General features: G+C 42.5%; 1 protein-coding gene across 1 annotated transcript in view; it reads right to left on the bottom strand.

Annotated features, from left to right (window-relative positions):
- The window catches only part of Mcm3ap (minichromosome maintenance complex component 3 associated protein), a 45,541-nt gene that overhangs the window by 8,157 nt on the left and 22,737 nt on the right, over positions 1-14,647 (bottom strand). The window contains exons 17-26 of the mRNA XM_051186948.1: positions 14,179-14,331; positions 11,931-12,128; positions 9,603-9,671; positions 9,390-9,524; positions 6,500-6,653; positions 3,772-4,018; positions 3,464-3,561; positions 2,050-2,440; positions 1,198-1,455; positions 294-423 (exon numbers count right to left, since the gene is read on the bottom strand). Of these exons, the coding sequence (XP_051042905.1) occupies positions 294-423; positions 1,198-1,455; positions 2,050-2,440; positions 3,464-3,561; positions 3,772-4,018; positions 6,500-6,653; positions 9,390-9,524; positions 9,603-9,671; positions 11,931-12,128; positions 14,179-14,331 (1,833 nt within the window). The remainder of the gene's footprint in view (positions 1-293; positions 424-1,197; positions 1,456-2,049; positions 2,441-3,463; positions 3,562-3,771; positions 4,019-6,499; positions 6,654-9,389; positions 9,525-9,602; positions 9,672-11,930; positions 12,129-14,178; positions 14,332-14,647) is intronic.

The raw sequence follows: 14,647 nt of genomic DNA, 5'->3' as shown, positions 1-14,647 counted from the left end.
CTAAGACATCATTTGGTGTCTGTGAATTAGGTCTATGAGATGAGAAACCAGCTTTTTTTTTTTTTTTTTTTTTTTTTTTTTTTTAAATCTGCTTTCTCCAATTAGGATTGACCTGAGCTCATTTGATAAATGGAGGGAGATACCTGTAACTGCTCTAAAAAGTGTCTATGCTATGGGAATGACTTGTGCTTTGCAGAGTTATCAGAACTGGTTTGTAACAGGTTTATTGTTCTAGATGTGGTACAATATGACTTAGAACAGTGACAGAAACACACAATGAACATGGACCTCACCGTCTTTGACTCAGCTGCAGTCCCCTCTGTGTCTGTATTCTGGCTTGTTCCCATGACAAGGGAACATCATATTTCCTTAAACGATTTTTGAAAAAATATACACATATCTGACCATCTTCACTCAGTGCCTCTGAGAAAATACAAAAACAGATTTAAAATGTATATAAATATACATACATATGTATATTCATTCATGCAGACTGGAAGGGTCCTCTAAGAGATAACCTAGGAAATCCATTTCAGGGAAGGGAGTTTGCTCTCCTAGAAGCCTTTGTTTTGCTTTTTTTTTTTTTTTTTTTTTTTTTTTTTTTTTTTTAAGACAGCTGGCCTAGAACTCACTCTATAAATCAGGTTGGCCTTAAACTCAGAGATCTGCCTACCTCTGCCTCCCAAGTGCTGAAACTAAAGGTGTGTACTACTACACTCAGCATTGTTTTTGTTTTTTGAGACAGGATGTCTCTACATGGTCTTTGATGTCCTATAATTTGCTATGTAGACCATGCTAGCCTCAAACTCACAGAGATCCTCCTGAGTGTTGGGATTAAAGACATGGACCAGCATGCCCAGTCAAACCTTAGCTCTCACCCAAGTTAAGTCACCTAGAAATCACTGACCTTAAAGGGAAGTGCTAAGGAAAGGGAAGATCGTGCATAGGGAAAAGAATCAGTGTCAAGAAAACACCTTTCAGCCAGGAATGGTGATGCATGCCTTTAATTGCAGAAGCAAGTGGATCTGAGTTTGAGACCAGCCCAGTCTACCTACTTAGTGAGTTCCTGGCTTGCCAGAGCTACGCAGTGAGATCCTAATTAGAAAACAAACAAAACCTTAACTCTCTCTTTTGTTAAAATTAGACCAGGAAAAATCTCATGAAGACCCAGCCCCCACAGCACTGAGTGGCAACTACCTGCTGTGATGGGGAGCCTGGGGGGTGTCCAGTCACTCAGCTTGTGATTGATGCATAAGGTGATGATGTCATCCCACGGGATCTCAGCAACTGAAGGCCCTGACTCCTGGTCTGCAGAGAGGTTCTTGCTCTTCCACTTCTGGTAGGTTCTGCACAGCAGGTTCTCCACTTGGGACTGCAAGACAGGCTGTGTCTGGTGTGAGCTGGGAATCTGTGAGGTATATTGAATGACCATGGAACACACAGGGAGCCAGGGCGCTGCAGAGAAAGTTACAGGTTTGACCAAGGGTCAGTGAACATGAAATATTATTTACGCTGTGCTTCCTCAGTAACGGGCTATTCTAGTGTTAAGACATAGTGAGAATATGCATGTAAGGCTACAAGCTCTGCCAGCTAAATAGCAAATTGGCTCCCTCCTTCTCAGTACCATTAACTAGGAAAGAAGAGCCCTTGCTTCAGCCAGCCTGAGCTACCTGTGGATTCAACATCAAAGGGACCACAGGCCTCAGCCCAGAGGCACAGTAGGCACAGTGAGGCTGTGATAGAACATTGACATAAACTAGCACGTAAGTGCTGTGGCCCCAGCAGGGTCAGCAGCTCAGACAGTCACATAAGCCTCCTGTCCTGCATCTCAGCTAACCCCTGCATCTCAGCTAACCCATCTCTTCTGGTAGGTGGGACCTGTGGGATAGGTGGGATAGCCTCGGGACTGTCAGGGAAAGGACAACAGCTCCTACTCCACAAAACCCAAAGTTGGTGTACGTATGCACTGTGAACTTCACACTAGAACCCACCTCCTGGTATAGTGCCACTAAAACAAGACAGGAACTCCTCCCTCAGAGTGGTACTTACCCCCCGCAGGTGGAAGGTCCATCTGTGGAAGCTGGAACCCAAGCACAGCTTGCTTCAGCCAAGCTAGATGCTCTGGTGAGTTCCAGTGCAGATGAGGAAGCAGCTGGCTACCCCCCACCTCAGCAAACTCTGTGACAGGCCAGGAGATGTCGCACAGCTGCTCAGAGGACACCACAGAGGCCAGGAACTGCAGCACACTATTAAACAACTCAATAATGGTGCTAGGCTCTTGGGAGGCCAGACCACCCAGCCGCCTTTCTCTTCTGTCATGGAAAAACCGACCACTGAACTCACGGCTGATCCCATCCTCAACATACTGAATCAGGGTCTGGCAGCAAAGGTCTAGGGTTTGAGGGCATCGGGAGAGCAGCCACTGAACTGCTCCAGAAACCTGAGGAACAAGACAATTGGGAGAGACGTAGTCAAACAGTTCGCAATCATTCTAAAAAGCAGTTTTCTAAAGGGGCTTAGCAGTCTTCCCATGGCGGTAGAAGAAAAGTGCCACGAGAACAAAATCTCAGTCACTGCAGGAAAGGGGCACAAGCCCTCTGTGCTTGTGTGTGGATTTCTAGAGCCCTGGAGATACGCCTCACAGAGGTACCAGAGAGGAGTCTCATGAGTGTTATCCAACCAGTAAGTGGAGCCTGCAGAGGCCTCCTAGAAGGGCCTAGAGCCTTCTGAGGTCTTCCTTCACCCCCTGAAGCAGAGCCACACCACCTTATTCCTAGAATCAGCCCCTTCTCTGAATTCCAGGATGCATCACAACCTGAGGTTACCTCTTCCTATAGGACTTTGTTTCCTGTTTTGTTTTCATATGGTGTTGGAGACACACCTGGGACCTTTTATATAATAAATGGGAGTTATATCCTCAGGCCATATGGTCAGTTTTACTAGTCCCATCACTTCTTTTCCTAAATAATTTTCAGCAGACCTTTTTAAGAAATCTCAGGTAATATTACTTGTTTATATTTTCCAAGAGTGATCACTCTTTAAAAATTAAGTAAATATAGCATTCTGAAATGACATTTTCAATTCATAGCCAAAAAAACCTTATGTGAGCAATTTAATATATAATATTACTGAAAGCATAACTACAAACATTTTTTAAAGTTTTAGTTGTCTGTATCTTTAGAAAGTTATACATATGTATAAAACATATGATTCAAATGGAAACCCTTAATATCAGCTGGATATGATGGTATGTGCCTATAATCCCAACAGAAGAGGGAGAGGCTGAATGATCAGCTCCAGGTTACCCTGGCTACCTAGCAAATTTGAGGCTAGTTTGCCCTACATGATACTGTCTCGAAAACCAACCAACCAACCAACAAAACCACTTCTATAAAATTCAAGATAGATCAGAAGAGGGAAAAAGAAGTATCTCGACAGACCTTTACAAGTGATGGACCTTTACCTTCACTGTGCCTTGTAAATCATTAACAGAATCGGGAATCTCCATAACAATGTAATCTGAAATCAGCTTAGCTGAAACCAAATCCTGTAACATCAGACCTTTAAGAGAAGAGGAAGGTCCCATGAAATAGCATTCATTTGCACATGTGACACACCCCCTATGTTAGCCTCAGCCCTCCATGCAGTGGACAGAACAAATAAGGTTCTAGTCTCAAAAGCTCCCAACACTGTACTGCCTGCCATCCATCAAACTCAAGCTCCACCCACTAGATAAAAGCTAAAACCAGGGATGAGACTTCTCTCACTAACCGTCCTCCACTTCCTTTCCCGTGGGGTCTCCTCTGGAGCTGGGCGTGAGAACAACCAGTGGAAGTGCAGGCTGGAAGGGCTTGGCCTGAAGGAGCTGCTTGAGCTGCAGTAAAGCTGACAGCCAGAACAGCTCCTCCTCAGTCTTCACTTTGGGAGGAAGCAGCAGCATGAGCCCACTGGCTCCCAACAGGTCCTTCCGCATCTCCACAGCATCAAGGGCACTGTCACTAAGGGTGCCGTGGGCCACCTGCAACAGAGTCAAAGACATCAGGATGAATGTACCAGAGAACGAGAGAGAAGACAAGTCTGCCTCGTTCACAGTGCTCACCTCTGGCCCTGGCCTGAGTACTAGCAGCTACACCATGGAGGAATGGAAGAAGGCTTTTCTAGAAACTGAACAGCCCACAGAATAGACGCCCAGATCCAAGATACCTGGGAATCCCTCTAAAGAGGTTTGCTTGCCATTCAGTGACCATTTCTCCTACCCCAAACAGAGCTTCTGGCCAACTTTGAAGGCCCTATTCAGGTACAGTCAGCCAGCCTCAGCTAAGATGTCTGAAGAAAGAACTTCCAATATAAAAGAGACCCAGGAGACAGCTGAAGCTCTTACCATCCAGATCTAGACCCAACAGTCCTAGCCACTTATGAGAAATAAGGTGACAGATCTGGTGGATGTGCTAAGCCATGCCTACCTTTCAGAATATAGTGTGAAGACACAGATAGACACAGGATAGAAAAATAAGATGTTCAGAGGATCAACTCATGTGCTTTAACACTGTCTAATAAAAGGGTAAGGAAAAAAGAGCAGATATCGTGGGGGACTATTAGAGAAGCAGAAGGGAATCAGGAGGGACAGATAGAAATGGCACAATGATAGCTGTATACAAAAACGTTACAAGAAACCCATCTTTATTGCAATTTAAAAAACAAAGCAAACACCACAAAACTAACCCAGAAGTAAAATAAGTCTCCAGGTCAGGAGGTTACATGCCTAAAACCAGCTATAATCAGAGCTGCCACTCAAGGGAGCTGAGGCAATGAGACTGCAAGTTCAAGGCCAGCTCAGAAAATTCACTAAGGTCTTTAAGACCTAAAAAGTCTTTAGAAAAGCCTGGGTGTATAGCTCAGGTGGAGCACTTTCCTAGCATGAATGAGGCACCAGGTTCAATTCCACCACTGCCCAAAAAAAGAAGAGTCTCTAGCCTAAAGGGACCTGCTAAGCTCACACAGTGAGTGCATGAGGGAAATCTGGCACACTTGGCACTTCAGAATGAGTTTTTAGAACCCCATGGTTAGGAAGGAAAGGGTACCAAGGGGAAAAAAAAAACATCAGCAGCGGTAGATAATAACAAGTAAAATGATTTTCTACTTACAATCCTACAAACCTAGCAGAACAGCAATAAAAAAAAAAAAAAATAGGACAAACTTAAGTATATTATCAGAGGAAAGGAATCAGACAACTTCCCTCCTACATATACTTTCTTCAGAATCGCTAGGACATACACTGTCAGGCAAGAGCCTAAAGAAGAAAAATTAGACAAGTTCCAAATGTCTGCTAGGCATTGTTCTGTGTACACGCTAAGGACACATTGACTTCAAACTCAAGAGCCTGAAGAGCAGAGCCACAGCACAGTAAGTACACAGTGTCGGGAAATTTATTTCTCTGGGTAAAACAGACACAGTGAGAATATTGTGTTTAAGTGGCACAGGGACACTAAGATACTTGTTAAGATGAAAGAGCTATCAGAAGCAGAGTAACAGGGATAAATGCTCACCAAAAAAATAGCTCTAAGGTATGCTATTTGGATAGAGGCCATACCTTGAATCAAGCAAAATGTGTGTATGTGTGTGTGTGTGTGTGTGTGTGTGTGTGTGTGTGTGTGTGTGTATGTATGTATGTATGTATGTGTGTATGTATGTATAATGTAGTTTGCATCACGTTCTTGAAGAGGTCTGTGGCAGCCAAGGCTCTATGTCTGCTGCAGTCTGAATCCTGACTGCCCCTTGGAAGCTTGTGAGTTTAAAGCTTGGTCTCCAGCTTGCACTACTGGGAGGTAGTAGAGTACCCAAGAGTTGGGTCTAGGGAGATTTCAGGTCACCAGGACAGTCCTATGAAGAACTCTGGGATGCCAGGCTCCCCCTCCCTCCCCCCAGCTTCTCTTCTGTTTCCTGGTTGTCAAGCATCTGGTTTTGCTTCTGCTGTGTGCCTCCTCTACCTCCGCAACCATGTGCTTCCTCCAAAGAGCAACAAGGTCAATCATAGACTGAGCAGCAAGAGTAAACCTTCACTCTTAAAAAAACTGATCATACCAGAAATTTGTAACAGTGACAGAAAGTGAATACACTACCCACTAAAACCTTACACAAATAGGTGGTTATAGTATATTATCAAGATACTATACAAGATACAAAAGAAAAGGGGCTGGAGAAATGGCTCAGAGGTTAAGAACACTGGCTGCTCTTACATCCATAAAAAGATCTGGTGCCCTCTCCTGGCCTACAGGGATGCATGCAGACAAAACATTGTATACACAGTAAACAAATAAATTTTTAAAAATCTTAAAAAAAAAAAAAAAGATGTAAAGAAAAACATACAATGGCATTTGTTTCTGATCTTCTCAAAAATAATTTAAAAGCACTTTTGAGGACAGTAATTTGTAAGTTCAGCAATGTTTGAAAAAAGGAAATGAAGTCATGAAGATAAATACATGTAGTGACCATCACTCACCTTTATACACACATTGACAGAAACCATTTGATCCCCTTTACTAATGAGTGCATTATAAACTGTGAGTGTCTGGATATCACCGGCATTATCACGCGTGTCATCCACCAAGCTGTCATCTCCTGTGAACTTGACCTTTAACCAATTTTCTAGTAGTCTGTAGATAAAAGAAAATACCATTTGAAGGAAAGTCTAATTCTAAAATAAACCACAGAAATGTTGAGGGAAGCAAGAGAAATACCATCCATATTGATACAGGGTCAGACACCAAACCTTATGGTGAAGTTGACCTGGACAAAACAGGTTGTTACTTTAAAATGGAATTGGGACCTCTACCAAGCTATTTATTTGAGTAACTGGGAAAGACAACCATGCAACTTGCACATTCTAATGTGATTTAAGACAGTAAACCAAAAAAGAAAGAACCTAAGGAATAACACCATCCCTGGAGTTAAAAATATCCATTTCAACCAGGTGTGGTGGTACACACCTTTAATCCCAGAACTTTGGAGGCAGAGGCAGGTGGATCACTGTGAGTCTGGGGTCAGCCTGGTCTACATAGTGAGTTCCAGGCCAGTCCGGGTACAAATCTTGCTTCAGAAAACCACCGCCAACAACTATCTTACAGAATCAAGCTTCTTAAAATAATGACCTATGATACAGTTCAGTAGATAAAACATTTGCTGCCAAGCCTGCCAACCTGAGTTCAATCCCTAGAACCCAAATGGTGTAAGGCAGTGTTTCTCAACCTGTGGGTCACAACCCCATTGGGGTCAAACAAGGAGTTGACTAAGACCACATCAGATATTTACATTACAATTCATAACAGTAGCAAAAATACAGTTATGAACTAGTGATGAAAATAAGTTTATGATTGGCAGTCATCACAACATAAGGAACTGTGTTAAAGGAAGGTTGAGAACCACTGTGTAAAGAGAAACTAGGTTCCTACAAGTTTGTTCTCTGATGTCCACATGTGCCATGTGGCACACAGGTGCACACACAGAATAAATATTCTTCAGGGCCAGAGAGACAGCTCAGCAGTTAAGAGCACTGGCTGCTCTTCCACAGGACCCGGGTTCGACTCCCAGCAACCACAAGACAGCAAACTCCAGTTTTAGGGGATCTGATGCCCTCTTCTGGCCTGTGTGGGCACTACAAGCACAAGGTACACAAATACACATGCTGGCAGAATGCCCATGACACAACACATATTATTAAAAAACCAATTCCTATGCTTGAATGTTTAAGAATTGCTACATAACATACATTTCCTAAGAAATTCAGCGAACCAGATGACTACTATTTTAAGAAATGTATAGTTCAATTACTTTTAAAATGCCACAACTCTTTCCATTGTTTATCTGTCCTGTGAGATGAGCCTCACGATTTCCTTATTCCCTTTCTTTAGCCTATATCCCAACAACAACTGTTTAAAAGTGATGTAGCCACTATGCAAAATCTGGCAGTTCTTCAAAGACTTACACAGAACTGTATAACCTAACAATTCCAGTCCTAGGTACATAAGAGAATTTAAATGCAAACTCAAATAGCTACCAACCTGTCAGATAAAATGGGGTATTTTCTTATATTCTCACATGGGTGAGCCTAGACAATATGCTAAATAAGACTTTATATTTACATATGACTCCATTTATGTAAGGCATCTATAATAGGCAAATCTATAAACATAAGCAAAAGAGTTGTAGTTACCAGGAGCTGGAGTTATAGAAGAATGGAAACTACTAGTTAACATGGGTTTTATATTGAAGAGAGAGAAAAAAAAATGTTCTAGAATAAGATAAAGGTGATAGTTGTAAAGCCCCATGAATTAAAAAAAAAAAACAAAACAAAACACTGTGAATAAACTTTATAACATATGAGTTACATTTCGAAAAAAAAAAAAAAAAAGCTATTAGAATAAAGTAACAACCTGTAGCTGGAAGGTTGTTTGTTCTGTTTTGGGACTGTATACATGAGTATGTACACACTGACATATTTGTACATGCATGCATATGAAGGGCAGAAGTCACACAAGGTCCTCCCACACTGTCTTTTGAGATAGGGTTTTTCAACATGGGCTGGGGTAACTGGCTAGTGAGCCCCAGACAACTGCCAGTTACCACCTTTCCAGTGCTGGGATTACAAGAGTATGGGCTACCATGCTTTTTCTTTACACAAGGTCTGGTGCCCGAACTCAGGTACTCATGCACGCACATTTCAGCTGAGGTATCTCCACAGCCTCTATTTGGTGTTTTCTCAGAGATGAGGTCTCTTGACTCTATAGCCCAGGCTGATTTCAAACTCAATTCTCTTTTGTCAGCCTTCAAAGTGGTGGGATTACAGGCATAAGCCTCTCTATACCAACATCATGGTTGCTTTAAGATTTTAGTTTCTGGAAGTTTTGTATCATGGATAGGAGGTGGTAACAAATCTAGCCTGGTCTGCAAAGCAAGTTCCAGGACAACCAGAACCACAGAGAAACCCTGTCTTGAAAACACCAAAAAGAAAATAGTATCATATCATTTTTCAATTTCTTAAAATGTCCAAATTTTTTCCTAAAATGAAACAGACAAAGTATAGCAAAGTATAAACTAATTCCTTCTAAAATCTTGAACAAAGTAGATACTAAACAGGACACGATACCATAGATTTAAATAATCCTCACCTCTTAAAGCTTTTGGACCAAGACTATATATGGAATAATGCCAAGTACAAAGAATAACAACAAAAATCTAAATATCATGAGCAAAATAGACTAAAACATAAATCTTCAGTGTCTATATACAGAAGACAAGCAGCCCCACCCAGAACCACAATTCTGCCTGTGTGAACCTCTCAACAGAAGTCATTCTCTGCATCAGCACCCTACTCCCCATGGAAACCTCCCGACCTGCCAGAGCTCTCTGCAACCTGCTCTTCTCCATCAGGCAGCACCAGCACCAGTTTCCAAAATATTCGCTCATGCTTCCCAGGGAGATGCTCAGCCACGAAGGATGGTAGGTCCAGAGGTGCCCATGCAGCATTGCTGGAAGGGACAGATCAAGGAGTGAGTCACAGTACAGTCCCCAAGCAGGAGGAATGACACGCAGTGAGAACGACAGACCTCAGCAGCCGCTGGTGGAAGTGCTGAACCTTCATCTGGTGAGCTGTCTTGCTTCTGAGCTGCCTCAACCTGCAAAGGATAAAAACAGAAAGACAATAGGACTACAAAAAGGTACTTTCAACCCACAGAAAGAAACTAGTAGCGTTTACTTCCCCCGGATACCAGGGATGGATTACATCTTTTTGAGTCATTGGTCAAAAGGATTCCATAGGCCTCCCCTCAAACACTACAGGCTATTGGTTGCCCTGACAAACCTGGTGGTTAAGACCCTACTGCTAAAGATACCACATACTCATCAAACATGGAGAAATGGACTGGTGCTCAACTTGAAACTTCATCCCTACTCATTACTAAAACAGTGCTGGAAGGTACTATATAAACTACAGGAGAAGAAAAAGCAACCATTAGTCTTAGGCTATGAACTCACAAGGGTGACCCATCTATAAGCTACATCCGCTGGAGCAATAGTGGTGCAAATGTAGTGGCTGTAACCAATACCTTCTACTTGGGTTTAAGGCTTGATCCATGAGATGGAGCCCATACCTTGGCACTATTAATGAGAGCAAGAATCTGGGACTGCATAGGTCATGGTCCCTAGGGGAACACCTACTTTATAAAATGAACATAGCAATAAAATGATTCCTAATGACAAACTGCTATACCCAGAGATCAGTCTTCATCAGAGAAGCTTTCTTCTAACAGTAGGTGTTCTTCTAACATAGAGACCCACGACTGAACAATAATAGGTAAAGAGTGAGAGACTTTGGAACCCTCAGCTCTAATTGATGGAATGTCTCCATCAATTTCCTCCCTTTGAGGCTCAAAAATCTATATGCAACAAGAGATGGAAAGATTGTTAAGAAAGCAGAGGTGATAGATAACTCCAAGGAAACAGCAATTCCAAGACACAACAGGACTGATAACACATAAATTCTTAGAGACTGTGGCAGCATGCAATGCACAGGACCTGTACAAGCTGAAGTCAGACATAATGCCAGTATGGAGAGGGGAAATGGACACAAAGTTCAACTCCTGATCAAGAAGCCACTTAAAATTGATAGCTACTGAGAGAGGGAAAATCGGTTTCCTCCAAAGGAGTGGCACTGTGTAAATCAACCACACTCCAGGGAAGACCTCATGCTCAACACAAAACAAACTTCATGGGTTTTGTTTTATTATTATTATTAGCTTTTGTTTTATTTTTAAGAAAGAGGGAAAAAAAAAGAGAAAGAACATGGAGTTGGGTGGGTGGAATCTGGGAGGAGTTAAGGGAGGGGAAAGAATACAACCAAAATATACTGTGTGAAAATTTTAAAAATAAAAAGTATTTACTGATGTTTCTGAGTGACAAGTAATTGTTAATGTTTCCTCGGCAAAGAGCATTTAGACTCTGATAAACTAACAGGTCATACAACCTCATCAAATAGCTGCTGAACTATTGACAGCGAGCTGGCTCTGGGAAACAGACAAAAACCCTGCCATTCTAGAACACGCTCTCGTGCCAGAGAAGACCCTCTATGATGGCTAATAAGGTTCACAGAACATGCCTACAGATGAGGAGTTGTGGTGCACACGTTTAACACCAGTACTTGAAGACAGAGGCAGGTGGATCTCTGAGTTGGAGGCCAGCCAATGGCCTGACTTCAGAGTATGTGCCAGACTAGCATCCCATTTACATACAGAGATGACCCTGGGATCTGATGAACCAGACGAAATCTTAGAAGGAAATGCTCTGAGAGTACATCCTGTGATGACCAGAGGAAGAAGAAACATAACTCATTGAGGCATTGCCCATGGCACATCCATGTTGTCTCCCTAGGGCCTGCCCACTGGGAGGCAGGGTGGCTTTGAAACCTCCCCACCTCCCCTCTGTAAAAGATGGCACTGATACTGGGCCTGATGAAAAACACCAAGCCCAAGATGGCTATGATTAACAATGTGGACCTCAGGAACTGAACTGCTTAGGGAGACCGGGAGGAGCAGCAAGGAGGCCCTGACTGAGGGACACACAGGAAAAAAGGACATAGAAGATGGAGTAAGCATGATGCACAATGGGAGCAGTGTCTAGAAGCAGAAAGTAGGTAGAGTTAGGAATCACTGAGGTGAAGTCAAGAGTCTACCAGCAGAACCTGAGTCTTTCAAGGTCATGCAAAGCTTGAGCTTCTTTTCCTAGGGGTAGACAAGTCACACTTTCAAATGTGGGAAACACCACCCCTCAAGATGCATTCCTGTCTGTCCTTACTTTCTTCATCCACAAATACATGAGTCTAACTCATGCTGAAACTAATTGGGGTGTGGAGCCCTGAGGATATGCCACTGAGCACTGACCTGGTACAGGAAATGCCTACTTTCCCTGCATGGCCCAGGTCCAAGAGGCCCTTGGTCAGGTTCTCCTCAGCAATGGGGCACTCTGCACTGGGCACCAGTGCCTGCAGCCGGTCATTCATGTCCACACAGCATGGTGCTGCAGGGAAGGCCCGCATCTGACGCCGGAGTTTCTTCCGGGCTGCAACAGCTTCCCTCCACCTGCAGACAGACCAGCATAGCATTATTGGACGGTGTTTAAGGATCATTCCACAGGGGAGAAAAAACAAAGGCAAGTAGAATAATATGGAAATGTGGTTTTTGTTTGTTCTTTTTTACATGTGTGTGAGTAATTTTTCTGTGTACATATATGTGCACCTTGTGCATGACTGTGGATAGTTAGAGCCACCATGTAGGTGCTGGGAACTGAAACCAGGTCCTCTGAAAGAGCAGCAAATGCTCTTAACCACCGAGCCATCTCTCCAGCCTGGAAATGCGGTTTAACAATCTAAGATTTTTGTTTTCAGCAAGAGTGCCTAAAATGAAAACTAATCTCAATTAAAATGTGGACATGATACAAAACAAGAGCCATGAGCACTGAAACTGCCAGATTTAAGAACACTGAATTATCTCAAAAAGTCAATTTGAATACAAATTTAATATACTGGCCCCTTAACCCAGCAAGCAGGAATTTATCTACCAACTACATGCATGTGAACAGACACCCTCTTCTGTCCCCACACACATTTTATTTCTGTAATATAAGGCTTTGTACAGTAAAGGCACTGCAAGTCCTAACATATAACAGCCCTGAATCTCAGACTACGCTCCCTGGCCTGACAGCATCGCAGTGGAAAACCCACATGCTGTGTATTCAAAATTAATCTATAGCCAAGTGTCACAAGGCAAAGGGGTGCTGCCAAAATTCACCTCAGATTTATTACACATTTGATTTCAAACTGATTTCTGGTCCTTGCATACTCAGAAACCTTTTATTACTGCAATTGTTTTATTTATTTATTTTTTTGTAACTTCATAGTCAAGTTATACAACCACACATCTAAGAAGTTTAGTCCTAGACTAGTAGTAACAGCTACACAATACTTTCTCAGTATCATTAGAAAATCTTGTACAGCTAGTTACTACTACCCAGTTAGCCAAGAAAGCAAACACCTAACACTGTAGAGTGTATTACATTGCTAAGCTATGGCACCAGGAAGATCAAGTATAATAAATGAATTTTTGTTTTGTTTTTGTTTTTACGTCCCAACCAAAGATTTCTCTCCCTTTTTCTTCCCAATCCATCCCCCACCCCTATAAATGCATTTCCAACTTATAGTGAATTTATCATGAGGTAACGCCATCATAAAAAAAATATCACACTGGGGGCTGGAGAGTTAGCGCTGTGGTTAACAAGTTGCTCTTGCAGAAGATCCAGGTTTGATGCCCAGCAGTACAACAGCTCACAACTGTTTCTAACTCTAGTTCCAGAGGATGTGACACCTCTTCTGACCTCCTTGGGCAACAGGCATGCATGTGGTGTACATACATATATGCAGACAAAACATTCATATTCATTCAAATATATATGAATACACACACACACACACACACACACACACACACACACACACACACACATCTCGTGTGCGAGTATGTGTTAGTGTTTTGTTTTTTCCTAGACAGGGCTTCTCCGTGTAACCCTGGCTGTCCTGGAACTCACTCTGTAGACCAGGCTGGCCTCAAACTCAGAGATTCACCTGCCTTTGACTTCAGGGTGTTGGCATTTAAAGGTGTGCACAACTATCGATTGGCAAGTGTTTTTTTTTTGTTTGTTTGTTTGTTTGTTTTGTTTTGTTTGCTCTGTTTTTTTGTTTGTTTGTCTGTTTGTTTTTAATTTTAAAGAGGTTATCAGTACTTGTAATTGGCAGACTCATCCATGTTAGGAGGCCGTCCATGATTTATTTGTTTGATATATTCACAGGTATTTCCCTGTGTCTAGTACAGTCCATCAACAGCAAGCACTGTATAAATTTCTGTTCAAATTCAGGACAACCACCCATTCCCTAATCAAATGCCTAAATGCCTTGATAATATCAGCCAAATGTATGACCAATTGTTTCTGAAAGTCTAAGTCTACGGCAGATACTCATTCTTACAGAATATACTGTGAGCCTTTCATCACTGGCTAATGGAACTGATGGCTCACAGATACTGAACCTGGTAAGACTTCCACGTGGGAGGATAATTTCAGTAAGAACAGAGAACTCACCGTTGTAAATACTTGCAGAAGCACTGAAGTTCCTGGAGTGTCTCTTTTGCAGTCTGGAAAATTTCCTCAGCAAGGAACAAATCCACCAGGTGTGCACAGACAGCTTCACAACAGCGGGCTATTCGGACCTTCTGGTCTGTCTCTACTGCACTCCTAGAATATAAAGCAATCAGCATAGAAACCATTACACCAAGGGTTACTAATACTTAAGGGTTTGCTTTAAAAATGCAAGAGTCTTGGCTGGGAACGTGGCAGAGCATCTCTCCTGGTTAGTTCTGTGTCAACTGGACACAGTTATATGGTTAAGGGAAGCCTCAACTGAGAAAATGCCTCCAGGTGATGCCCAGATCACCTATAGGCAAGTGTGTAGGGCATTTCCTTGATTAATGGTTGATGTTGAGAGGTCAGTCAAAAGGGAATGGTGCCCTGGGGTATATAAGAAAGTAGGCTGATTACATAAGGAGAAACA

The sequence above is a fragment of the Phodopus roborovskii genome, unplaced genomic scaffold (genome assembly GCF_943737965.1).
Source record: "Phodopus roborovskii unplaced genomic scaffold, PHOROB, whole genome shotgun sequence".
In the NCBI taxonomy this organism is placed as follows: domain Eukaryota; kingdom Metazoa; phylum Chordata; class Mammalia; order Rodentia; family Cricetidae; genus Phodopus; species Phodopus roborovskii.
Note: the sequence above shows the minus strand (reverse complement) of the source record. Positions and strands in the feature narration are given on the sequence as shown.